This window comes from Piliocolobus tephrosceles, chromosome 18 (assembly GCF_002776525.5).
Source record: "Piliocolobus tephrosceles isolate RC106 chromosome 18, ASM277652v3, whole genome shotgun sequence".
NCBI classification, from domain to species: domain Eukaryota; kingdom Metazoa; phylum Chordata; class Mammalia; order Primates; family Cercopithecidae; genus Piliocolobus; species Piliocolobus tephrosceles.
This window is the reverse complement of record NC_045451.1, coordinates 45,450,081-45,477,172: the sequence shown is the minus strand read 5'-3', so window position 1 is coordinate 45,477,172 and position 27,092 is coordinate 45,450,081. Positions and strand designations below refer to the sequence as shown.

The following is a 27,092-nucleotide window of genomic DNA, read 5'->3' as shown; positions in this document are numbered from 1 at the left end:
GCTGGTCCACTGTCATACATTTCTATGTTAGATATTGACTAACTGTCGATGACTGCTCTAAGAACACCCAATCCTTCTCATAAACACTTATTACCTCTGTGATCAAAGCAGAGAACTGGTTGGCCTCTGAAAGGCATGGTCCCATAACCTAGGACAATGTAGTCTACCTGATAGAAAGGATATGCACAGACTGTGCTCTATACTGTCACTGCTCAGTCATTAATCTTATTGAACAAAAAACAGAGATTGTAGATTCCTAGTGATTTTACACTGAAATTCTCAGCGAGCTAAATCTATATACTCAGGATAAAGTGAAAAGAAATGAAGAATAGCAACCCACTAACTTTTATAAGACATATAACTTGTTTATTAACTTTTCTTCTAAATAAAACTCATCTTGAACATAACCTTCTACTCTATGAGGTCTAGGATTTCAAAGCTGGGTTAACATAAAAAATAGATTCTATCCAAAAATATACTAAGAAAAAAAGTAAGTCATATTTCTAAATCCTTGAAGTAGGAAAAGGTCTCCAAATAATCTGGTCTGCTTCTCTTTGTGGAGCTGTGTTCTATCATTCACTCTGAGGGAGAGCAGAAGCCACCTGGGAATACTACAGAGTTCAATACCTCCAACAACATTCTCCATTTGTTTGTGGCCATGCAGACTCAAGATTCTGAAGTCCTTAATCCAAGACTTAAAATTTGTCATAAAAGCTGTTATGACTTGAATTCTGTCCCCACCCCCACAAAAAAAGATATCGAAGTCCTAACCCCCAGTACCTCAGAATATGACCTTATTTGGAAATAGAGTTACTGCAGACATGATTAGTTTAGATGAGGTCATAGTGAAGTAGAGTAGACCCCTAGTCCAGTCATTGGTGCCCTCATAAACAGGACAACATGTAGCTAGGTATGGCAGTGCATACGTGTACTCCCAGCTACTTGGGAGGCTGACACAGGAGGGTAGCTTGAGTTTTTAAAATCTCTAGGACTATGACAGAGACTTCTAATCATTTTATGTGGTTCACTGATCCTATAATTAAGCCTGTGCCCTTTTCATGCGTATACAATTTCCTCCAAGTTGCCAGAAACTCAAATCTTGGGATGCAGCAATAGCCCAATATAGGAACTAAGAATTCTAGACTCTACCTATTCTAGTCTTGCTTTATACATTTACTCGTTGTATGACCTTAGATGGGTCTTCACTTCCCTTCACCTTCAGTAAGTCACAAGAGACCTTAGGTTTGAAAGAGGACACATACAATTATTTACAGTTTATAACAGGCCTACATGGAAGGCTTATAGGTTCAGACAAAACTACGGTGATGCTACTGCAGATGGGGTCATATCCTAGTTAAGCTTGGAATACTCTCATGATAAGGTAATTGGCCAACATATTGACTTTAATAACTTTCAGATAATAAGTTGCTTAGGAAGTATCCATTGTAGAGACTCCTATATCCAATATAGTACTTCAGAATTGGTGAGGAGAAGGTATTGGGGATATGGAAGAGAAGGGCACGCAGTAAATTCCATTTGTATAATGCTCTGTTACAGGAAATTGGCATAAATTATCCCATTTAATCTTTCAACAATCTTGTGAAGCAGGTATCCTTACCCTCGTTTTAAAAGATAAGGAAACTGAGGTTCAAGGGTGTGAAATAATTCATAAAATGAAATATCTGACCAAAGTTGTGGACACCAAGCCTAATGCTGTTTTTATCATGTTGTCTTAGTAGCCTATCATTTTGGTGAGATAACTAAAAACATTTGCCGATGTACTGGAAAGCAAAAGAAATTATACATTGTCCTTGGCCTATCAGGATGCCATATATGAGAAGCAATATCTGAATATGCATAGCAATTCTCCCTGTCCTGCCTTTGTGACCAATGACAAGCATTTGTCAGCCGCCTGGCTGGAATAACCTGCATGGCAAGAGTAAGAGATGTGAAACTCAGATCTTTAGACTCAGCACAGTCCACTCTAAGTAACTGTGTGATGTGCTGTGGATTAAAACTCTCTGTGGTAGCTTACTCCAAAGGTGGGTGCTATCAATTCCTTCCTTCCCTGCATGCCCATAGCACTTCTTATTGAGAACTGAGTCTATTTTTCTAACTTCTTGAGTTTGGAGTTGGCCTGAGAGTGCCTTGCCCTATAAAATATGGTGAAGAAATGGTGGGCCAGTTTTGGACTTAAAATTTAAGAGAACTGGCAGTTTCCCTTTGCCTTTGTTTGATTCCTGAGCTATCACATACTAAATCCAAGCTACTCTACTGGAGACAGAGGGCATACTGAGAAGTACTGAGGGGGGCAGACATTCGAGTGCAGAAGCCATTTGATGATCCCAGTCCCAGCTGCTATCTAACTGTGACCACTTGAGAGACCGCAAATGAGAACTACCCCAGCTGATTCAGTCAATCCACAGAGCTGGGAGAGATGGTTAATTGTTGTTTCAAGCAAACTATGTTTTGGGATGATTTTTTATTCAGTTATTGATAACTGGAATATATTTTCTAGTGAAAACCAGTCTCTCTGAGGTATTTAATGAGGACCTGCTATGGCCTAAGCTTTGGGAAATTACTACCAGAGATTAGGAATTTAAGTAGGAGATACTGTTTGAAGAAACTTATTGCTTAGTTAGATAAATAAGGCAAACATGAAACAAAAGTGAAAACTCAAGATAATATGTAATTATGTGTTAAACTAGGTGATACTGACTGTCAGGGCCACAGGAGTTGAAGGCAGAGGGAGGTTGACAAAGACTGAACAAGTGATAGAAAACATCAGAAACTGCACACAGCTGATCTAGGCCTTGAAGGATGATGTGGCAGTTACTGCAGACCGGCTCAATTAACACCTCCTCCTGTTCCCCGCTGGTGTGCTTTCCTTTATTTTAGACTGGTTAGCTAAAGACTTCATTTCCTAGATTCCATTGCAGTTAGACTCCCTCTGGTGACTGGGATGCCTGCATGGAAACATACACTCATAAAGCCTGGAAGAAGGGAATCAGTAGACGAGGAAGAGGAAAAATGGGGAGACCAGGTCTTCTTGCAAGCATAGTTTCACAGGTGTTTTGGTCTCAGAGGGCTGGAAGTTGTAGCGGTGGCTGCGGCAGCAAAAGCAGTAACAGTTTTTGATTCTGCAGCTATCCTTTTGGGAGTCTGAAATTTTGAGAGCTGTGGCTGGTTGTTTTGCCAATGTGAACAGCATTCAATAAACCCTTGGAAGTTGAGGCTTAAACAGGCTTTCCAGGGAAGAAACACTGCACATATATTGTTGAATTTCACTATTTAAGGAAGAAGTGTATTGTATGTGACCACTGACAAGATGGAACACTTCAGAAGATTGTGCATGGATTCCTCTAGATTCTAACTATGTCTTTTCCTCCTGCTAATCAATGTAATAAATTATACTTGGGATTAAAACTGTTTCTGAGTCTTGTGAGTCTTTGCAGTGGATCTGGTGGATCTAAATGTGTGGGTGGTTGTGGGATCCCAGAAACATGCATCCATCTTTTTATATTTAACATTTCTGATTTAGTTTGATTTAGGTATGTTTTTGAAAACAGCAAATAACTGGGTTTTGTGAGTCAGGTTTAAATCTTTTTCTATTAGTAGGTGACATAAACCTATATGTATATACTTAAGAGACAGGGTCTTGCTGTCACCCAGGCTGGAGTGCTGTGATGTAATCATAGCTCACTTCAGCCTCAAATTTCTGGACTCAAGTGATCCTCCCATCTTAGCCTCCCAAGTAGCTGGGACTACAGGTGCATACCACCACACTGGGCTAATTTTAAATTTCTTCTTCTTCTTTTTTTTTTTTTTTTGTAGAGACAGGGGTCTCACTATGTTGCCCAGGCTTGTCTTGAACTCTTAGTCTCAAGTGATCTTCCCACCTTGGCCTCCCAAAGCACTGTGATTACAGGCATGAGCCGCCGTGTCCAGCCATGACCATTTATATTTATTGTTATGACAGATATGTTTGGTCTAAATGCTATCATAATAGTTCATAATTATGTGTGCTGTATTACACTTGTGTTTCTTTTTGACGTGCACATCATTTGCTCTTTTCTTTCAAACATTTGGGGGAACGTTTTCTATTGCTGCATAATAAATTACCACGAATTAGCAGCTTTAAACAACACCCTTTTATTAAGTCACGGTTCTGTAGCTCACAAGTCTGGCATGGCATGATTGGATTCTCTGCTTAGGCTGAAATCACTGGTCTTTCTTTACACCAGGTGTGCTGATAGGTATTTTAACTGTTCTATTTTCATCTGGATCTTGGGGTCATCTTGGAAACTCATTTCTGTTATTGACAGAATTCAATTCCTTTTGGTTGCAGGACTGAAGTTTCCATTTCCTTGCTTGTTGTCAGCTGGGGCCACTCTCGGCTTGCAGAGGCCACCTGTATTTCTTCTTAAAAGGTCCTATCCATCTTCAAGTCAGCGACAGCCTAACAAATTCTTTTCCTGCCTCAAATCTCTTTGACTTCCCTGTTAACAGCTTGTTTTAAAGGGCTTATGTGATTAGATCGGGCCTACCTGGATAATCTTGCTTTTGCCATTTAACGTAACATAATTGAGGTATGGTGTCTCATCATCTTCACAGTCCTGTGGATTAGAGTAGGAATTCTAATAGTACCGTGTTTAGAATTCCTTTTTAAAAATAGCTTTACTGAGACATAATTCGCATACCATAATTCACCCTTATAAAGTGACTTCTATATTCAGTTATGCATCCTTTCCCCCAAAAGAAACCCATACCTATTATATTAGCAGTCCCCTTTCCTACCAGCCTCTGGCAACCACTAATCTACTTTCAGTTTCTACAGATTGGTCTACTCTGGACATTTCATATAAATGGAATCGTACACGTGGCTTTTGCAACTGGCTTCTCTCACTTTGATTTCAAGATCATCCATGTTGCAGGATCAGTACTTCATTCCTTTTTATGGATAAATTTTTTTTTTTGTTATATGGATATATCACATTTTATATATCATCAATTGATGGACGTTGAGTTGTTTTCACTTTTGACAATTATGAATAATGCAGCTATGAACATTTGTATGCAAGTGTTTTCACGTAAATATCTTTTCATTTCTCTTGGAGAAATGAAATCCAGAAAAGGAATCCAAAAATGGAATTGCTGGGACATATGGTAACTCTAATCTTTTGAGGAAGTGCCAGACTAGTTTTCAAAGCTGCTGTGCCATTTTACATTTTACATCCCCATCAGCAGTGTATGATATCTCCATACCCTCACCAACAATTGCTGTATCTGTCTTTTTGACTATAACGATCTTAGTGGGTATGAAGTGAAATCTCATTATGGTTTTGATTTGTATTTACCTAATGGCTAATGGTGATAATCATCTTTATGTGTGCTCACTGGCCATTTGTGTATCTTTGGAGAAATGTCTACCCTGATCCTTTAAAATTGAATTATTTGTCTTTTATTGAGTTGTAAGAGTTCTTTGCAGATCTGTAAGTCCCTTTTCATATATATGATTTACAAATATCCTCTCCTATTTTTTTGGATTGTTTTGTCACTGTCTTGACTATATCCTTAAAAGCACATTTTAAATTTAAAGTGTAAGCCCTTTTTCTTTTGTTGCTTATGCTTTTGTGATATGTAAGAATTCAGTGCCTAATTCAGGGTCACTAAAAAGTAACCTAAGGCCTGTTTTCTTCCAAGAATCTTATGGTTTTGGCTGTTACATGTAGGTCTAAGATACTTTTGGAGTTAATTTTTGTATATCATTTGAGGTAGAGGTCCAATTTCATTATTTTACATGTGGAAATCTAGAACCATTTGTTGGAAAACTATTTTTTCCCATTGAGAAGTCTTAACATATTTGTCAAAAATCAATGAATTAGGCTGAGCGCAGTGCCTCACACCTGTAATCCTAGCACTTTGGGAGGCCGAGGCAGGTGGATCATGAGGTCCGGAGATCAAGACCATCCTGGCTAACATCCTGGTGAAACCCCGTCTCTAATAAAAAAACAAAAAATTCGCCGGGTGTGGTGGCAGGCACCTGGAGTCCCAGCTGCTCAGGAGGCTGAAGCAGGAGAATGGCCAGAACCCAGGAGGCAGAGCTTGCAGTAAGCCGAGATCATGCCACTGCACTCCAGCCTGGGCAACAGAGCGCGACTCCGTCTCAAAAAAAAAATCAATGAATCATAAATATGATGTTTATTTTTGGACTTTCAATCTTATTTCATTGATCTAGATTTCTATTTTTATGCCACAACCACTCTGAAGACAACTGTGGTTTTAAATTTTTAAAATTGTAGTAAAATACACATAACATAAAATCCAACATTTTGGTCAATTTTAAGTGTACAGTTAAGTGGCATAAAGTACATTCATACTGTTGTACAAACATCACCAGAACTTTTCCATCATCTCAAATATGGTATAGGGAAATGTGAGTAAGAGGAACTTTTTTCCTGTTTTGGAAAGAAAAGTTTGTCTTGGCTACTCTGGGTCTCTTGCATTTCTATATTATATTTTAGGATTAAATCAGCTTCTCGATTTCTACAAAACAGACAGTTGAGATTTTGATGGGAACTGTAGATCTGAGATTTGTAGATCAATTTGGGGAGTAACAGATTTTAACAATATTAATTCTTCCAATCCATAAGCATGGTATGCCTTCTCATTTATTTTGGTCTTTTTCAATTTCTTTCCACAGTCTTATGTACTTTTCAGTACATAAGTCATGGACATCTTGTGTTAATTTATTCCTATTTTATTCTTTTTTTTTTTTTTTTTTTTTTTGAGATAGGGTCTCACTCTTGTCGCCTGGGCTGGAGTGCTGTGATGTGATCATAGTTCACTGTAGTCTCAAACTCCTGGGCTCAAGTGATCCTCCTGTCTCAGCCTCCTGAGTAGCTAGGACTAAGGCATGCACCACTACACATGGCTAATTTTAAAATGTTTCATAAAGACTATGTTGCCCAGGCTGGTCTGCAACTCCTGGTTTCAAGCAATCCTCTCACTTTGGCCTCCCAGTGTTGGGATTACAGGTGTAAGCCACTGTGCCAGCTACATCTTATTCTTTTTGATACTACTGTAAATTGAATTGTTCTCTTAGTTTTATTTTTGTATTGTTCATTGCTGGTATATAGGTTTTTTCTTTTTTTGTGGATTCCTTAGGATTTTTTATATACGAGATCACGTCATCGGCAAACAGTTTATTTCTTCCTTTTCAATTGGATGTCTTTATTTCATTTTCTTGCCTAATGCCCTAGCTAGAAACTCCAGTACAACGTTGAAGAGAAGTGATAAAAGTGGAATTCTTGCTGTGCAGAAAAGAGTGAACATAGCAGGCCTGAGACAATAATCCTTAGAAAGGCCTGCCAATCGGGCTACCAAAATCCTTTTGTTGTAATGAATCATAGCCACGAGTAGGACTATCTTCTGAGTCCTGTAATCCTTGCATCAAATCATCGAATCTGGTGTGATCTTGGGGAACCCTAATACAATTTTTGTTCCTGATTTTAAGGGGAAAGCTGCCAGTCTTTCACCATTACATATGATGTTAGATGTGGGTTTTTCATAGACGTCCTTTATCAGGTTGTCTAGGTCCTTTGTCCTATCCTATTTCTAGTTTGGTTTTTTTTTTTTTAAATCAAGAAAGGATGTTAGATTTTGTCAAGCGCTTTTTCTTTATTAAGATGATTATGCAGTTTTTGTCTTATTCCATTAGTAAGTTGTATTATATTAATTGATTTTCTTTTTTTTTTTTTAAGTTTCTTTTTTTTTAGTGACACAGTCTTGCTATGTTGTCCAGCTGCACTTGTACTGGACTCTAGTGACCCTCCCACCGCAGCCTCCCCAGTAGCTGGAACTAAAGACATGGGCTGCCATGCCCAGCTATTAATTGATTTTCATATGTTAAAACCACGCATTCCTAAATCACACTTGGTCTTGGACTTCTTCTATTAAAAGAGACACACATTTTAAAAATCAACCGAACAAATACATAATTTCAAGTAGTGAAAATGCTATAGGGATAAAAGAAAAAGCAGGGTAAGGAAAGAGAGAGCAAGAAAGACGGTGGTTATTCAAACTATATTCAGGGAAGGTTTCTCTGAAGCGATGACATTTGATCAGAGATCTGAATGACCTGAAGAAGCGAGACATTCAGAGAAAGATAATTCCAGGTGCAAGGACTAGCAAATTGCAAAAGCCTTGAAGCAGGAACCCTATTAGTGTGTTTAAGATACAGCTAGAAGGCCATGTGGGCAAAAGAGTGGAAATAAAGTCAGAGATTAGAGCAGATCATACAGGGACTTGAAGGTCATGGTACAGCCATTTGGATTTATTGTAATTGTGATGGGAAGGCACTGAAGCATGGTTTTCAGCCTTCTTAAAAGACCTTTCTCCTCCCTGGTTTTCTGGCTAACTCCCATATGTCTTTCAAAATCTAGCATCATCTCCTCTGTGACATGTTCTTTAACATCCCTGATAAGATCAGTCCCTTCCTCTGTGACATCTCTGAGTAACAGTAGATTACTGATCTCTCTGCACACTCCTAGGGCCCTCATTTGTTTATTTTTTCACAGAACTGTGTCTTTTTCATATTTTAACCTCACAGTGTAACATAGTGGTGAGTACTAAAGAAACGTTTGATAGGCTAAGCGCGGTGGCTCACGCCTGTAATCCCAGCACTTTGGGAGGTCGAGGCAGGTGGATCACCTGAGGTCAGGAGTTCGAGACCAGCCTGGCCAACATGGTGGAATCCCGTCTCTACTAAAAATACAAAAAATTAGCTAGGCGAGGCAGGAGAATTGCTTGAACCAGGGAGGCGCAGGTTGCAGTGAGCCGAGATCGCGCCATTGATTGCACTCCAGCCTGGACAACAGGAGCAAAACTGTCTCAAAAAACAAAAAACAAACAACAAACAAAGAAATGTTCGATAAAAGAAACACTCTAAGTCATTCAGTGGTGCAAGGTTGGAATCCTTTCAGACCCGAAGTAGTTGTCGCCCTGGGAGGTCGGGTGCAATACTTCCCTCAGAGAAAGGGCTTGGGTCTCAGGAAGAATGCCCTGGCTGAGAATGGCTCCTAGGGGGAGATCCAACCTCCCAGCCATCAGGTGCTTGCTGTGTTCCCTTTGCACGACTTTGTACGTCCTTCCAGGGTGGGACCTTGGGTGGCGGTAAGTGGAGGAACCTTCAGGCTTCCCAGTTCTGCCTCCGAACACTCCTGGCAAACACTTCCAAGGCCTAATCACAAACCCAGGTCCCCCATTTTCCTCCGTAACAACGGAAGTCACAACTGCGATGTCCACTCCTGTTCAGGGGCCAGCGTCGCGCCGTCCACCCCACACCTCATCCCTCCGCTCCTCCTTCCTTCTCCTCCACACCCTCTCGGCACCGTGCCCCCACCCCTCACCTAGGATACGCGTGATGCCCAGGGTGAGCTTCTCCAGGTGCGGCTTGCTGCAGCCCAGCCCCGGGGGCGACGCCTCCTCCTCCATGGCTCGCGAACCCGATCTGCGCGCGGCGGGAGCGGGTGGAGGACCGGACCCCGCCTCAGCGCCGAGGCCAAGTTCATAGCATGCCGGGAACTGTAGTTCTCGGCGCCTGAGAGCGCGGCGCAGTGATGATAGGGGTCCGGGGTTGGTCTGACAGCAGCAGCTCCGCGGGGCGCCGATTCCCGCGGCCCCGCCCGGTGCCCCACACCGCACCTCCGGGACGCAGCTTCCCTTTCGCTCCGACCCTCTCGCCCCGCAAGGGCCGGCCGCGTAGGAAGGGGCGGGCCTCTGCGTGGTGCGGCCAATCGGGACCGAGCCTGCAGGCCGAGGCGTGGCGGCCCCGGCGCGACGCCCCGAGTGGCGGTTGTTTCAAGATGGCGGACGTGGCGGGCCCCTCCCGCCCCGGTGCCGCGGCGTTCTGGAGCCGGGACTGTATCCTTTGCCCGCCTGACAGGGGGCGCCGGCGCCCTCCACGGGGCGGCGAGGGGCGAGCCGTCGCGTGGCAGTCTGAGAGCGGAGGAGAAGCCCCGAACTAACCCCGGGGACGAGGACGTGCTGCTCGGTCTCAGTTTAGGTGCTGGGCTTTCCCCTTGCTTGGGTGTTAGGTGGCCTAGAGACTGGTACTGTCTCCAGGTGCGGGGACACGGCGCAGATGCTTCCCAGCCCTCACTAGCGGTGAGCTCGAGAAAGATAGCCTGGAGTCCAGGCTCAGCCTGGAGCTGGGAGGGCCCTCCGAGGTCCCTCTGCCCACCCTCTCAGAGTGCCCCCACGCTGACTGTGCGAAACGAGCTCGAGGTTAAGGGAGGAATGGGTGTTGGCTGGACAGGGAGCCTTTTTGTTTTAATTTAGGATTGTCCTTAGTCTGCGTTGGTAGGAACAAGTCAGGACCTTGTCGGACTTCAAAGGCCCTCCAGTGATGATATATTTTAATACTGGGGTTTTAGGAGAGGTTTAGAGCTTGGTTACTGGGATGTGGTCTGGTGGTGCTGGTTACTGCGTAAGATAGGAATCATTGTGCCTGCAAGTATTGCTGACTTACGAGTAGAGTGTGGGTCGCTGGCAGTCACTGAAGTTCTTGGATCGTTGTGAGGTGGGGAAGCAGTGGAACTTTTTAGTCCAGTGGTAGTATTACCAGTTCAGCGGCAGTGATGAGATGTTTGTGTGACAGGAGTGTTTCTTTCCCTGGAGTAGGTAGACTCTTATCGCTTGAGCTTTGGTCCTGATAATTTACTTCACGTTCCTTAGAGGGGTTACTCGAGAGAGGGAGGGCAGTCAGTGTTACTGAGCGCTTGCAGAGGCAGCTCTTTTTCTGTTGGTTAGGATTGGTGATGGCTTTATTTGAGGCGTTGCTGTCACCTTTGGCAGAATCACTCTTTGGGCATTCTTCTTAGCTCCCGGTGAAACTTCCAAAACTGTGTTATCAACTCCTCTGTTGAGTGACTAGGATTAGTGTCATGTGTAGAGAGAGGGATATGTTTGTATTCTGTGCTGCTCGTGTTTAGTGTTTGCACTTACTAGACATAATTACCATTTGTCTCTGATAGGTTGGTGAAAAGGAAATGAAATCATGTACATACACTGTGGATGAGAGCATACTAGTGCAGTGTGCAAATTAAACATTTTTTCCTTTACCTATCAGAAGAGAATATGTGCACTGTGGACAACTAGGCTGAATTAGGAAGTTAGGAAATTGGGATAAGTCTTTTCTCACGAAACGCTGCTTCTGCATTGACAGGATTTTATGATGGAGGAGATACTTGAAGATTATTAGCTTGTAGCATCCTACGGTATTGTTCAAATATAGAATCAATGGTTGGGGGGAACAAGCTATTGCAGTGGGACTGAATAAGTTAATTAATAGATATATGGACTGAACTTATGCTCTTGGTCTTCGCACCCAGTACTGTCACTTACTCATGTAGTTATATCACTCCCTGTTTTATGTAGAAGTTGTATATACTCCCTTATCTCCTGTATTCTGACTCCCAACATTTATTGTAAAATATTTGTCTTCTCATTGATAGTGAGGAATTGAAATTGTACAGAGGAAAAATGGTGGTGATTATATCCTATAAGATCTAATTCAGATGTATGAAAGGAATTGCAAGGTTACTAGTGTCACCTTTTCCCCCAGTCTATTCCACATAATGACCAGTTAACATCGAGCCTCAGATATTTTCATTTTAAATCTCCATAGAGAATGTCACTGTAAGCAATGTCAAATGTAAATTTGTTACTATTTTGCTGAAAAGCATAATGATAGTTATTCATCATTTGATTTAGCTACATGTCTTTGGATCTTGATCCCTTTGTCATATTGATTATTTCCCAGACCCCCCTAGAGCCTTTATAGTAGAATTTTCAATAGAAAAAGACCAAAAAGTATGTACCTATAATCTGGTATTCTTTTCACATTATTGAAAAAAGATTTTCAATACTTCACGTAAACAATTAGAGAAATGTGATGGAGAGATTTCTTAGTCCTTGATGTTTCCATCATGAGAGGACAGATCATCTGTGACTGAATGCCCCCCGCTTTTTTTTTAACTGTTGTTCTTGTGAGTTATGCATCTCCTGCACAGTGTGATTCAGCAGTGCTGTTTTGCATAGGTATGTTTTAGTACCTCATGTGTAAACAATGAGTGTGTGGGGTTGTCATTTTATGGGTTAAATCTTCCAGCAAAATATGCTCCTTCAGTTTAAGTTGCCTTTGACCTTCGTTACAGTTCCTAGTAATGTCAGAATGAGTTAGTGTTTCAGCAGTACCTAAATTTGACTGCTTAAATGCACTCAAGTGTATTACCATTAGCAATATCAGGGACTTGATATTAAAAAATATGAACTGCAAGTTACTTGGTCAAAACATAACAATATAATCTCTACTGTTGAGTTTTCAAATGGAAACAAAGACTTTATGTTGTGGTAAAAATAATACATTAGCTCAGAAAGTCTCTGTGGTTGAAAGTAATTATATATACATGTATTGCTGGTAAAACTCAGCAAATTAGAGTAGAATGGGCAGTACTGAGCTTATTTCCTTCAAATTCTGAAGGTCTGGAATAGAGGTACATCTTCCTCTCTACCACTTCTGCCTGGGTTTCTAATTACAGTTAGCCCTCTGTATCTGCTGATTCATTGAAATGTGGATGGAAAATATTTAAGAAAAAAAAAGAAATAACACAACAACAACAAAAACCAAATTAAACTATACAATTTAACTATTTATATGGCATGTACATTGTTTTAGGTATTATAAATAATCTAGAAATGACCCACTAGTAGGCCCACTATACATTTGGTATATAATATGTCTGTTTGACTTCCCCATAAAATATACATTTGTTGGGAAATTCTACATTTGAAGGAGGTAAATATTTGGGTTCTTAATATAATGAGATGAAAATACATTACAAATTATTAGAAAGGATAGAGGCAATTTCAGATATCCTTATTTAAAAAAAATTGAAGTTGTGTATTTAGAGTTTTATATATTCGAAAAGAAGTTTGGCATGGATGTAGCTGAAAGTAAAAGATTTTGTTGGCCGGTTGCGGTGGCTCACACCTGTAATGCCAACACTTTGGGAGGCCAAGGCAGGTGGATCACAAGGTCAGGAGTTCAAGACCAGTCTGGCCAACGTGATGAAATTCTCATCTCTACTAAAACTATAAAAAAATTAGCTGGGTGTGGTGGCAGGTGCCCGTAATTCCAGCTGCTTGGAAGGCTGAGGCAGAGAATTGCTTGAACCTGGGAGGTGGAGGTTGCAGTGAACTGAGATCACACCACTACACTCCAGCCTGAGCAACGCAGTGAGACTCCGTCTCAAAAAAAAAAAAAAAAAAAAAGTTTTGTTTGCATATTTTGAATCAGAGAAAAATAACATTGAAGGTTGTTGGACAATGCCTCATAAAATTAAATAAATACTAATTCTATTCTTTCATAGATGGAGCCAGACATTCTTTTATGTTTGAGGGTACAACACTGAACAAAATAAAACATAAATCATCACCTTCTTGGTGTTTGCATTTTAGTGAGATGAGATCAGGTCATGGATAAGGAAAATATATGTTCAATGATTATTGGTGCTGTGGAGAAAAAATAAAGCAGGAAAGAGACAGTTAGTAGGGGAGGTAGGTAGGTTGTGGGAAGAGAGAGTTTTGCAATTTCAGGTACCTATATGGTTAGGAAGTGAAAGTTTCAATCAGAAGGTGACATGACATGTGACATTAAGTCCTAAAGTGAGCCATGAAGATATTTGGGGAAAGAGCTTCCTGGGTAGAATAAGTCATACATGCAGAAGCTATAAGGTAGGAGCTTGCATAGCTCGTTAACAATTTTAAGAAAGCCAGGAATGAGTGAGAGGAATAGTAGTAGGGAGTGAGATCAGAGATGTAACAAGTTATAGGGATCAGATCTTGAGCATGGTAGGCTGTTGTTAATACTTTGGCTTTTAATCTAAATTAGAAATGACGTAAGTATTAAAATGATCATTCTAACCACTGTGTAAAAAAATAAGCTGTTAAGGGAACATGCCCAGAAGTGACAGAGAGCTGTTAGGAGCTTATTGCAATAATTCTGGGAGAGGAAAAGTTGAGTTGGATCAAGGTGACAGTTGAAAATGGTGTGTTATAATCATAGCCTTTCTAAATTTCTCCTTTTGAAACTCACAATAGTTCTTTTTGTCTTAAATTTCTTCTACTTTTTAAATAGTAGGGCTTCTTGGGATATTTTATGAATGCATCGTAGAAGATTAAATAAATGTCTTTGTGTTTGCATGATTGACTTGCCCTCAGCATTTTTTCTTCAAAGCTAAAAACCATCTTGAAATTATTTACTCTTCAGAATTGTCAGTTCCCCAATATGACCAAAGTGGAGCACTTAACTTTTTGTACTATTAGGTTAGAGTATATAGTAGAGTATATATTGCAGGGTAACCCACTTGAGAGTGGATAAAAGTTTCATGGAACAAGACCTTCCAAGATTTTTATAAGATGTGTAGTTGTAAATATATAAAGGTGAACTTTTAGAGAATATTAATTTTGTTACATTTAATTCAATTACTTTCTTTGTTTTAAATTCAATTACTTTGCTTTCTAACTTTGTTTTTAAAAGTTAGTTATAAATTCCCAGGTCAAAAGAAATTATGAATTATAAGAGTTATACAGAACAGAAATGGCATTTAGATGCTAGATAATATTATTGTATTTTCCTTCATGTTCTCCTGCATAGTTTCTGATGAAGAACAATCAGTAGTGTACGTTCCAGGTATGATTTTCTATGTTAAAATTTGGGAAGCTTACTTTGGTCCTTAAATGTTAGAAGAAAATAAAGCTATTAGAACAGTGTTGCAGGTATAACTAACTGGATGCAGAGCAGTACATCAAAACCTAAAATTTGTTTTTTGAATATTTGGCATAACCCTATTAAGGTTTGAAATACTGGCTTATCTTTGGGATTGGCTGGCCCAATCAGCTTTTAACGAACTTATAGAACATTTCATGTGGTAAGGGGCAAAAGATTCTTCTCTTATTTTTTCTTTTACAAATAATAGCCAAATTTAATATTTCAAAGAAAAGTATGACCGCTGCTTGATACAGGGTATATGTAAGAGACACTTTGAGTTTAATGGTTGTAACTAGATGGTAGTAAAGCAACTATTGAAGGCACCCTCATTATATAGGGTGAAAAATATAGATTTCCCCTAAGTTAACGTATATTTGGCATATTGTAATTTATTGGTTTTAATGTGACTTATGAACATTAACAGTACCCTTTACAAATATTTCAGTTAAGCTGGACGTGGTTGCTTGATCCTGTAGTTCCAGCTACTCCAGAGGCTGAGGTGGGAGGATTGCTTGAGCCCAGGAATTCGAGTCCAGCCTGGATAAACATAGGAAGACCCTGTCTCTTAAAAAAAATAAAAATAAAAACAAATTTCAATTCAATCTTTAGTGTATTTCTTTAAAACATATTCTTTTTATGATTCATATATTAAGAGCTTTAAAATTAAGTTTATAAAGTATAAAGAGAGTTTCTTCCATCAGGTCCCTTAAAGTAGAGGATTCCAAGGAAGCAGGTGATGGGGGAGGGTTTAAGATAATAAGATATAATTTTGAAATCTTGTTTAATGGAAATCCTTAGGCATTTCTACTGAAGGAAATGTCAGATCAAGACACAAGCTGACAAGTCCAAAAGCTGATGTTAAACTTAAGACTTCCAGGGCGACTGATGCTTCAATCTCTATGGAGTCCTTAAAAGGCACAGGAGATTCAGTAGATGAACAGGTTAGTATTTTTTTAGTCTTTTTTTTCCTTGTTCTCCAGTCTTTATGAGTGCCGACCAAAAAGAGTAGAGGAACCTTTGGAAGTATACTAGGTGATAAACAAACATTCTTAAAAGATACAGGGGATTCCAGGATCCTTTGATGATGCCAAGTTTGAGCCTAAATTATCTAGATTACTCAAGGGTTTTGCTCCAAAACATATGACTTGCTTTAAGCATTAGCCATGATGATGTATATCTTGATATGTCTCAAAAGAACTACCTTCTGATCTGTGTGGCATTAGTAAATCAAACTGACAAGAATTGCTGCTTTAATTAGGCATCCTTTTTGATTTTTATTCTTGTGAATTTATTTGATGGATGAACCCTTTTACATAAGAAAGATACATTATTAAAGAAAATTAGTCCTTATTATTTCCCTCAGTTGGAAAATAGTATCATAAAGATTATTACTTTTGAATCTTTATGATATCTTTATCTTTCTTACTATTACTATGCCACATTATTGATTTGTCCCTTGTAAAGATGAGGGACAAATCAATGTCTGGGCATATTAATAGTATCGGTGCATTCCTTTGGCACATGTCCTATCTGACCAGTTTATTTTACTTTAATTTTTGTTGTGTTTACCCTCTGCAACCAGAGTTGTTCAGTACCACGTCACACTCACTAGGATGTCTACACAAAACATGTATATAAATGTTCTGGAATCTATAACCTGTGGACCAAATCCTTCTCCTGCCTGTTTTATAAATAACTTTTTTTGGAATACAACTGTGCTCATTGTTTTACATAATTGTCTATGGCTGCTTTTGTGTTACAATGGCAGAGTTGCTACAGAGACTGTGTGCCAACAAGCTAAAAACATTTGCTGTCAGACCTTTTATAGAAAACTTTGTTTTTCAGTCTGTGAATTATGTTCTCAAAGATATTTCCAGTGTGTCTTTTATTACTACAGGATTTTACTGTGATTGAATCAAAAGGCCTACTTTATGTTACTTGTACCAGTGTACTCACTTCACACTGGGGTGTGAATAGTTGAATTTGCAAGTTTTTATCAAAAAAAGTTAAAAATGTTTTTTCTCATAATGTTTGATTTGTTTTACATTGAACAATAGCCTTCTTTTAGATTAAGTTCATATTTTTGTCCTATTGGCTGTAACTTTGGATTGGATTATTTCAGTGGCTTCTTTAGAGATTATAGTGTACATCTTTAATTTATCATAGCCTATTATCAAGTGATACTTTCCCACATCACCTATAGTTTAAGGACCTTTCAACATTGTACTTTATTTCTCCCCTCCTGACTTTTTTGATATTGTTGTCATACATTTTACTTGTATGCACAGACCCCAAAATATGTATTACTTTTGCTTTAAATAGTTAACTGTCTTTTTTTTTCAAATTGAGATGTAATTTGCATATGAAATTCACCCTTTTAAGTGTACAATTTATTATTTTGATTTTGTGTGTGTTTATATTCACAGAGTTGTGGCTCCATCAACACAGTCTATTTTCAAAACATTTTTATCACTCTAGGAAGAACCACTATACCACTTAGCAGGCACTCCTTATTACCTAGTCATTTCAGCCCCTAGCAAACACTAATCTGCTTTCAGTCTCTATAGATTTGCTTGTTATTGATGTTGCATATAAAAGGAAATCATATACTATGTTGCCTTTTGTGACTGGCTTCTTTGATTTAGCGTAATGATTTCAAGGTTCATCTATGCTGTATCATTACTTTATTCCTTTTTATGTCTGAATATACATTTTGTTTATCAATTTATCAGTCAATGGACATGTTCAACTTTTTAGCTATTATGAATAATTCTGCCATGAACATGCGTATACAAGTTTTTGTGTAGACATATGTTTTCAGTTCTCTTGTGTATATACCTATAAGTGAATTGCTGTGTCATGTAATTTTATGTTTAACCTTTTGACAAAATTCCAAACTATTTTTTAAAGTGGTTACACCATGTTACATTTGACTAGCACTGTATGAGGATTCAGATTTCTTCACATTCTTGCCAACATTTATGTCCATGTTTTTTGAGGATGGCCATCCTAGTGGGTGTGAAGTGGTATTTCAGTGTGATTTTGATTTGCATTTCCCTAGTGACTAAATGATGATGAGCATATTTTTATGTGCTTCTTGGCTATTTGTATATCTTCTTCAGACAAATATCTAGTCATATCCTTTTTTAACTGGGTTACTTGTCTTTGCTCTGTTAAATTATGAGTTCTTTCTAAATTCCATCTACAAGTCCCTTATCAGATACATTATGTGCTAATATTTTTTCTCCTTCTATGCATTGCCTTTTCACTTTTTTATTGGTGTTCTTTGAAGCACAGAAGTTTAAAATTTTGATGAAGTTCAATTTATCTAGTGTTTTGTCTCCTTTGCTTCGGTGTCATATCTGAGAAATTGTTGCCTAATCCAAGGTCACAAATATTTGTGCCTACATTTTTTTCTAAGAGTTTTAAAGGTTTAGCTCCTGTATTTAGTTCTCATTCCATTTTGAGTTAATTTTTATATATGGTGTGAGGTGGTAGCTTAACTTTATTCCTTTGCATGTAGCTATCCAGTTGTCCTAGTATTTGTTAAAAAAAACTGTCCTTTCCCCTTTGCGTTTCTCAGCACCCTTGTCAAATATCTGTTGACCATAAGTGCAAGGGTTTATTTCTGGACTCTCTGTATTCTGTTCCATTGATTTATATTTTTATTTTTGGAATTAGTAAGTATAAGTCCTCCAACTTCTTTTTCAAGATTGTTTTGGCTATTTTGGGTCCCTCTGTTTCCGTAGGCATTATAGAGTCAGCAAATGTTTTATACTTTTTGATGTGATTAGAAACACAGTTGTTTCTGAATTTCCCTGTTGGATTGTTTATTGCTAGTGTATAGAAATTCAGTTGATTTGTGAATTGATCTTGTATCCTGCAACTTTATCAAACTATTTCTAATCCAGTAGTTCTTTTGTAAATTCCTTACCATTTTCTCTATATAAGATGAAGTTGTCTGTGAATAGAGATAGTTTACATATTCTTATTGGATGCCTTTATTCCATTTTGGATGCATTTTATTTTAATTGCCTTTTAAATAAATTTTACAAATGCACCAGAAGTCTTTTAAGTCTACTCATGTAGTTACAATTAGAAATCTCGTGATTTCATTCTTTTGCATGTATCCAGATTTCCTAAAAGACTTCCTTTAACATTGGTTCAGGTATACTAGGAAAGAATTTTTTTAGCTCATGTATGCCTGAAAAGTCTTTATTTCTCTTTTCTTTTCAAAAGATATTTTTACTGGTTAGAAAATTCTGAGTTGATAGTTTTATTCATTTAGTGCTTTAAAGATGTTGTTGCACTGTTGCCTGGCTTGTATTGTTTTTGAGAAGTTGGCTGTCATTTTTATTCCTCTTTATTTTTGTGTTGTGTGTGTTTAAATTTGGCTGCTTTTAAGATTTTCTTCTTATCACTGGTTTTGAGCAATTTGGTTACAGTATACACTGGAGTAATTTTTTTTTTTTTTTTTTTTTTGAGACAGAATGTTGCTCTGTTGCCCAGGCTAGAGTGCAGTGGCACGATCTTGGTTCATAGCAACCTCCGCTTCCCAGCTTCAAGCGATTCTCCTACCTCAGCCTCCTGAGTAGCTGGGATTATAGGTGCGCACTACCACACCCGGCTAATTTTTGTATTTTTAGTAGAGATGAGGTTTCACCATGTTGGTCAGGCTGATCTTGAGCTCCTGACCTCGTTATCCGCCCGCCTCGGCCTCCCAAAGTGCTGGGATTACAGGCATGAGCCATCATGCCCAACCTAACTTGGAGTAATTTTTTAAGTATCTGTTTTGTTTGAGGTTTGTTGAGCTTTTTGGAACTGTGGGTTTATAGTTTTTATCAAATTGGGAAATGTTTCAGCCATTGTTTCTCCAGATATTTTTATGCTTCCCTCTCTTTCTAGTGACCTTAGTTACAAAATATTAGGCCTTTTGAAGTTACCCTCTCAGCTCTCTGATCCTCTGTTCATATTTTTTTCATTAAATTTTTTTTTTATCCTTGGATAGTTTGTATTGCTGTTGCTGTGTCTTCAAATTCATTAACCTTCTGCAATGTCTAACCTGCCACTAATGTCATCCAGTGTATTTTTCATATGAAACAATGTAGTTTTATCTCTAGAAATTCAGTTTTGGTCTCTTATTTTTATTTACATTTTCCATGTCGCACTTGACATGCTTTCTTCTAGGTTCTTGAACATATGGAACACAGTTATAATAATTGTTTCAATATTCTTGACTATAAGTTCTATCATCCAAGTCATTTGTGGGTAGGTTTCAATTGAGCAATTTTTCTCCTAATTATAGGCTGTATTTTTCTGCTTCTTTGCCTGCTTGGTTGTTTTTTATTAGATGTCACAAGACAGTGTGCATTCTGCCTTTTTGGGTTCTGAGACAGTGATAAGTTATTTAGAAGTAATTTGATTCTTTCCAAGCTTGGTTTTGAGCTTTTAAAGGTGGTGCCAGAGCAGCTTTTAGTATAGGGGTACTTTTGCCTATTGTAGGGCATACCCTTTTGAATACTCTTCCTGATGCCCCTTAAATTACAAGGTTTTCCACTCTGGTTGGTGGGAACAGACTGTTCTCCTATGCTGTATTAGCTACAGACATTGTTTCCACTGTTCATTTTCAACTTTTTCCCTGGGATGAGTAGTTTTCTCACATACGTATGCTGGTCAGTGCTCAGTAGCTGACGTGAAGGGATTATGCAGATCCCTGGAGCTCTCCTATACAGCTCTATCCTTGCCATTACTTTGCCCTGCAAACGCTAGAAACCTTGGCTTTCCTGGACTCCCAGCTGTATCTTTTCAACTCAGGGAGATTGCTGGTCTCTGTCTGGGTTTACCGACCTTAGCCCTGAAAACTCTCCACAGCAGTTAGCTGGGACAGTTGTAGGGCTCACCTTGTCTGGCTCTGCAGTTCCAGTGATCATAATTCTGTGTTGCCTGCTATCCAATGAAAACCTTTGTTTCCTGTCTTTTGTCAGGTTTTTGTTTTGTTTTCTGAAACTAGGGTAAATCTGGTTCCTGTTACTCCATCTGGGCTAGAAGAGGATGTCCTACATAGGGGGTATGTGTGTCTGTGTATGCTTTTTCTTAAGACTAGAAATGGTGATGTGCTTTTTTTTCCCTTTTTTTCATTGAAGAGCATGTCTTGAGATTTTTTTTTTTTTTTTTTTTTGACAGAGTCTCGCTCTGTAGCCTAGGTGAAGTGGTGCGATCTCGGCTCACTGCAACCTCTGCCTCCCGGGTTCTGATTCAAGTAATTCTCATGCCTCAGCTTCCCAACTAGCCAGGATTACAGGAATGCACCACCATGCCCAGCTGATTTTTGTATAAATAGAGACAGGGTTTCACCATGTTGACCAGGCTGGTCTTGAACTCCTGACCTCGTGATCCACCCACCTCGGCCTCCCCAAGTGCTGGGATTACAGGCGTGAGCCACCACGCCCGGCCATCTTGTGATTTTTTTTCTGCATGTAGTCTTTGTTGGTATTGATGTTCAGTATCCTTAATTCATTAGGATTTCACAGTGGTAATTAGGTCAGTTCAAGTCTTCTGGGAAACAGACCACAAGATGGAATTAGAAATGGAAGAGATTTAATGAAGGAAAAACCTATAAAGCATAAAGAGTAAAATGAGCAGGAATAGAAAAGGTGAGTTTTCAGATTTCACTACAGTCTGGCACCTGTGACAGGAGAGGAAAAGAAGGAAGATTGACTAGGAAGAACCTCAGACTTCAGATTGCTGTGCAATCTGAGGTAGTGTCCATTTTGCTAGTGAGGAACCCCAGAGCAAGTACTGACTTTTGAGGATGCCATTTGGATCAGAAATAGCTCAGTTCTAATGTCTCTACTGTTCCCAGTCATTGGCATTGGCATGAACACTGCAGTGGATCCCGAAGGTTTGGCAACTGGAGGCTGTTAGCTGATTATACTCTGTAGCAAGTTCCTCTCTTGTGGCCATTTTGCTTTATTTTTCACAGTTCAGTCTACTATTCATCAGGAAGTAATATGCACGTGTAGTGTAAAGTAAGGATCACAGTTCATTGCAATTCAGAGGAGAAAAAAATCTTCTTCCCAATAGATGGTGTTGGGCCCATAGACTGCCAGTATTGGGTCAACAGACTGTCGGTATTGGCCCAACACCATCTATTGGGAAGAGGATTCTTTTTCTCCTCTGAATTGCAATGATGCCGTTGTTCTCAGTCAAGTGACTGTAGATATGTGGCCTTTCCTTATCGTGTCTTCTTCTTTGGTAATTCCTATCCTGAACTTTATGTTTATAATTCTTTTGTTTTTCTATATCAGGGGTTGGCAGACTTTTTCTGTAAATTGGACAGATAGTAAATACTTTAGCTTTTGCAGGCCATAATATTTGTCTCAACAACTCAACTCTGCCACAGTAGCATTAAAAGAGCCATGAGCAATATGCAAATGAATGAGCATGGCTGTGTTTTAATAAACCTTTGTTTACAAAAACAGGCAGTGGGCCAGATTGGGCTTGCAGCCATGGTTTACCAAGCCCTGTCCTGTAGTGTAAATACATTTTTTTTGAAACAGTGTTTAATTTCATATATATTTGGAACTTTATATACATGAGCTCATATCCATTTGTATTGTGTGATTTGCTTTTTTATTTCATGTTATGTTTATGAGATTTCTTTTTTTTTTTTTCCCCCTCTATGGCTCTTCCAATGTTATGTGAGATTTCTTTATGTTTTATGTAGTTATATTTCATTTCTTTTCACTGATGTCTCAGGGTTTAGTCAGTTATTTTAACTTAGAATATTTTAAAGAAAAAATTATTGAATAGTGCTAGAGAACCAAAAAGGCAAAAAGGGAACATTAAGGTAGCATGAAAGTAGTAACTGTAAGAAACAACCACTATCTCTAGAACTGGATGAGAGGGCAGAATAAGTTGGAATTACTGAAACTTAAAAGCTTAGAGGAGGGGGCCCCTTAAAGCTGCAACTTGGACCTCTGGTGATGGGATACTAACCTGGCTGGTACTGACATTCCTGAGGAGGCCTGATAAAGGCTGGTTCTGTCATTCCTGAAGAGGCCTGATAAAGGCTGGTTCTGTAAGGGCTGGAAAAAATTGCAAACTGGAATCAGCAGTACTTGCCAGGGTAAGGAACTCAGGGGTGACACTGTCAGTAACAGGAAGGAAATATCCTTCCTTCTTTCTTCCTGGTCTTCATCTAGCTCTTTGTGTTGGTAGGGTTCAAGAGAGCACCAGGTGGCAAAGGAGAAACGGTGTTTCCACAGTCTTAGCCTTAGCATCTCAAAGCAGAGGATGGAAGGGTAGTTTTGAGGGGGAAAGTTAGTAGCATAGCTACTAGTACCTCTAGATTTTCATTGTATCAATATGCCAGCTACAGTTTTACTATTCTGTAGTTAATAGACATTTGTGTTTTCAGATTTTTGCTGTTGTAAACACAATGCCGCTAATTTTTTTTTGCCTAGGTACAAAGATTTCTCTTTTGTTCTTTTACTCAGTGCATCACTAATGAAATGCCTTTTCATGGGTTATCAGCAACTTCTTCCATTGCCAAATCCATTGCCTTCTTCCCCCAGTCTATCTGTCTTTTTTGATCATTAGCACTGTTGAACCCACACCGTTCTTGAAACTTTTTCTTTCTTGTTTTCTCCAACAATGTTATATGTTTCTGATTCTCCACTTGTCCTTTCAAATGCCACTTTAAATTAAATTAAAATCCAATTACTTAAATTGAAATTAAAATCAAATGCCAATTTTCTTGGACTTGTAGATGATTTTTAAAATACTAATATTGTTTTCTTAATTTTAAATACATAGTTATTAATGAAAAAATTAAAACATAGAAAAGTATAAAGAATAATAAAAAAACTCAACATTGTCCATAATACCATACAACTGACTTTTAAATCTTTATGATTTTCTCTAGCTTGAAAGCTAGACCTACCTTTCCAGCTTCCTGCCTAGACATTTCCACGTGAATGGCTTGCTGGCATCTTACATTGAGCATTTCTAAAACTGAACTTATTTTATTATTATCTTCTTTTCTCCATTTTTTTTTCCTACTCTCTTTCCCACCTTCGGCTATTACTATTTCCAGAATTCACTTTAGGGGTTTTCAGTTATTCTTGGCTACCTGAGGTAGTTGGACTAACTTAACTTTGGTGGTTGTGCAAATGCCAAGGATTGTAGCCCTTCCTTTTACGTGTTACCTACGATTCCTTCATGACTTCCTGAGTTTATGTCTCTTTAAGGACTCCTCTTAATGATGCTGAGGTACCGGGGAAAACTTTTTGTAGCACAAAAGATTAGAATAATATGGCGTTTAAAGAGCATAGACTCTGGAAACTGTGTTTGAGTCTTGATTCTGCTGTGTAATTGCTATAATCCTGGATATGTACCCTTAAAGTAGAATAGGAATAGTAACTATTAATACTCAATAGCATTGTTATGCAAATAAAATGGAATAGTAAGTACAAAGTACTTAACGATATTCCTGGCATGCAGTGAGCACTAGATGTAATTGTTAGCTATTGCTATTATCACTCTTTGGTTTAGTAGTCTTTGGGGTGAACATTAGGATATTTTGAATGCTTAGTAACTAGTGCCTCTGTTGCTGTTAGTATACCCTTAAGCAGCGTGGGGACTATGTCGTAATAACAGTTCTCAGTATCTTCTGTTGAGTGTTTGTTTCTATGACATTCACAAAGGGAAAGTTGTTTCCCTAATACACCCTAGTATTTAAGTGGGGGACATCTGCGTTTAGTTTCTTTCTGTTTGCTTCTCTGTGTAAATCTCATGAAGTGTCCTAGTGGACAGTCAGTTCCTTAGCCTGTTTTTAGTTCACAGTAGGTTTAAATTGAAACAGGTAGATAGTGTTCCACCAGATAAAAGATATCTAAGAAATTTCATCTTGAACCTAGGTTTCTTGAAAAGACTTTAAAAATTGACTTTAGAAAAAGTGTAACTAAATTTTTTTTTTTTTTTTTTTTTTAAGAATTCCTGCAGGGGAGAAATAAAGAGTGCATCACTGAAGGATTTATGTCTTGAAGACAAAAGACGCATTGCAAACTTAATTAAAGAATTGGCCAGGTGAGATAAAACCTTATATGAAATGACTTATTATACAAAAGACAATTCTGATTGAAAACAGAAAATTGCAAATATATTTTGATGACGTAATATCTTTGATCTTATGGTAGCAAAGAGTTTTAGAAAAAAGACATTCTGTGATGCCAGAATCCCCCCAAAAAGGTTAAAAAACAAGCATCAAAAGCAAACTACTTTCCAATTTATATTTTCTTATTTAACTTTCCAAATTTTTTGATGCAAAGATTTGTAGCAGTCCTCTATTAAGGGAAGTTTTGGAAACTACTGTTGAAGTAGGTTGATATTGTTGTAACCAGAGGCATAGCAGTTACCTTTAATTTTTCGGCATCATCTGAAGAAAAAATATTTCACTCCCAAGACTATCTATTGTTGTCTTGCTAACTCCTAATGCTTTTCAATTAACGGATTTTGAATTTTGATAATGATATTTCTTAGCTCTTTGGGAGTACTATTCCAGTTTATTAATGATGTGTATGAGGCACATCTACTTTGTACGTGTAATTTCTTTGTCAGATATATATCCCTAGTTTTGGGGGTCTTAAAAAGTACTTCATAAATGAAGGTATCTGTAGAGAAATGGATGAATATAAATTGTAAAAGTTAAATTTATGGAGAGACCATAAAAGTTGATAAAAGTTGATAAAATAGTACTACTTTTTGTCATTGAATTGCAAATAAAGATAACAATATTAGGTATGTTTTGAACGTATTTCGTGTTGAAGCCTTGACATAAAGTTTGTAGAGGCTTTTAAAAAGACTGAAGTTAAAAAGTTACCTTACTCTAAATTATAGAATCATGGGTATCAAAGATGACTATAAAAAAGTGATGTTTTGGAAGCCAGAATATACGGTGTGAGAATTCAAAGTACATGCCTTAGTCTGAATTTGATATGCTACCTGAGATAAGTAGTGATCTCTTTCATTAGAATTCTTTGGCTGTCCTACTTTCTAAAGTAGAGTTTTCATTAACTTCAGTGTTCTTTTATTGGGAAAACATTTCATTGTTATCCTCAGTATTTGAAGATGATGTTCCTGTGAGGCTATTTAATACATAACAAGTCCTTTGATGAGGAGTTATTAAATATGTTTTGATGGTATTGAAAAGCTATTGCTATTTGTTTGACTGTTTGTTAATGGTCGTAAGTTGCCATTATTGTCCTGCTGACCCATTTTGTTTGAGCTGCCAAGCTTGGAGAATACCTAAAATATTAGAGCATGTCATTTTGGTATTTAATAACCCTATACTTCCTATAAAATATACTGGGTTTTCCTTTTTTGTAATTTCTTTGTAGAAGGTCAGTGTGTTAATACAAGGTCAGTGTTAGTAAAAATCTGCTTATACTGCTAAAGAATCCTGTTATTACTATATTTACTGTTAACATACAAGTATATGGGAATAGTGTGTTCTTGATTTCTTAAAATTTGCTGAGTTTCCTCTATTGGATATTTCAGTCTACTTTGTCTACTTTTGTCTACTCATACTTTGAAATTGTTTTCTTCGCTTTTTTGTTTTTTTATTTGTAAGACTGTTCGATTGACGTGGGAATGTAGATAAAAGAATCTCATATAAAGCAGTGGCAACAAAACATTTCCAGTTTTTATATTCTTTTCCCTCTGAATTTTCAATCTGGTTTGAAATAGTTAAATATACTTATGTCTCTTTTATCTTAAAAATGCTCCTTTCCTTATATATTTCCCCCAGTCACTGCCTTCTTTGCATTACAAGACATAACCTTTTTTCTAGAAAGAATAGTCTATATTATTTTCTACTCTGTTGCATTTTATTTTTTATCAAGCATACTTGCTTGCTTATCAATCTGTTTATTTATAAATATGTCAAAGTGCAAATTGCATGCAATAACATGAACCAATTTTAAGTGTAGATTTCAATGAGTTTTGACAAATGTAAGATATACAAGATTTCCTTTTCATGATATACAGCATTTATGTTACTCCAAATAGTTTCCTCTAGACCTCTTATAGTCTGTTTTCCCTTTCTCCCCCATCCCAGTTAGTTTTCCCTTTCTCCCCCATCCCAGGCAACCATTAGTATAGTTTCCATTATTATAGTTTAGTTTTACGTGTTCTGGTACACCACATAAATGGCCACACAGTATATACTCTTTTACTATCTTTTTTCCCTCTACCTAAT

General features: G+C 38.0%; 2 protein-coding genes across 10 annotated transcripts in view; one reads left to right on the top strand and one right to left on the bottom strand.

Moving 5' to 3' along the window:
* Window positions 1-9,944, bottom strand: part of TPGS2 (tubulin polyglutamylase complex subunit 2) — a 53,436-nt gene extending 43,492 nt beyond the window's left edge. For 4 of the 5 annotated variants that reach the window (XM_023207673.1, XM_023207672.1, XM_023207674.1 and 1 more), the window contains exon 1: window positions 9,411-9,944. In XM_023207673.1, coding sequence (XP_023063441.1) covers window positions 9,411-9,495 — 85 coding nt within the window. In that variant the 5' untranslated portion in view covers window positions 9,496-9,944. The remainder of the gene's footprint in view (window positions 1-9,410) is intronic. The other variant, XM_023207675.1, reaches the window with a different exon arrangement.
* KIAA1328 (KIAA1328 ortholog) overlaps window positions 9,545-27,092 on the top strand; it is a 415,804-nt gene continuing 398,256 nt past the window's right edge. For all 5 annotated transcript variants that reach the window (XM_026455159.1, XM_026455160.1, XM_026455161.2 and 2 more), the window contains exons 1-4: window positions 9,545-9,924; window positions 14,720-14,755; window positions 15,632-15,774; window positions 24,828-24,922. In XM_026455159.1, coding sequence (XP_026310944.1) covers window positions 9,621-9,924; window positions 14,720-14,755; window positions 15,632-15,774; window positions 24,828-24,922 — 578 coding nt within the window. In that variant the 5' untranslated portion in view covers window positions 9,545-9,620. The remainder of the gene's footprint in view (window positions 9,925-14,719; window positions 14,756-15,631; window positions 15,775-24,827; window positions 24,923-27,092) is intronic.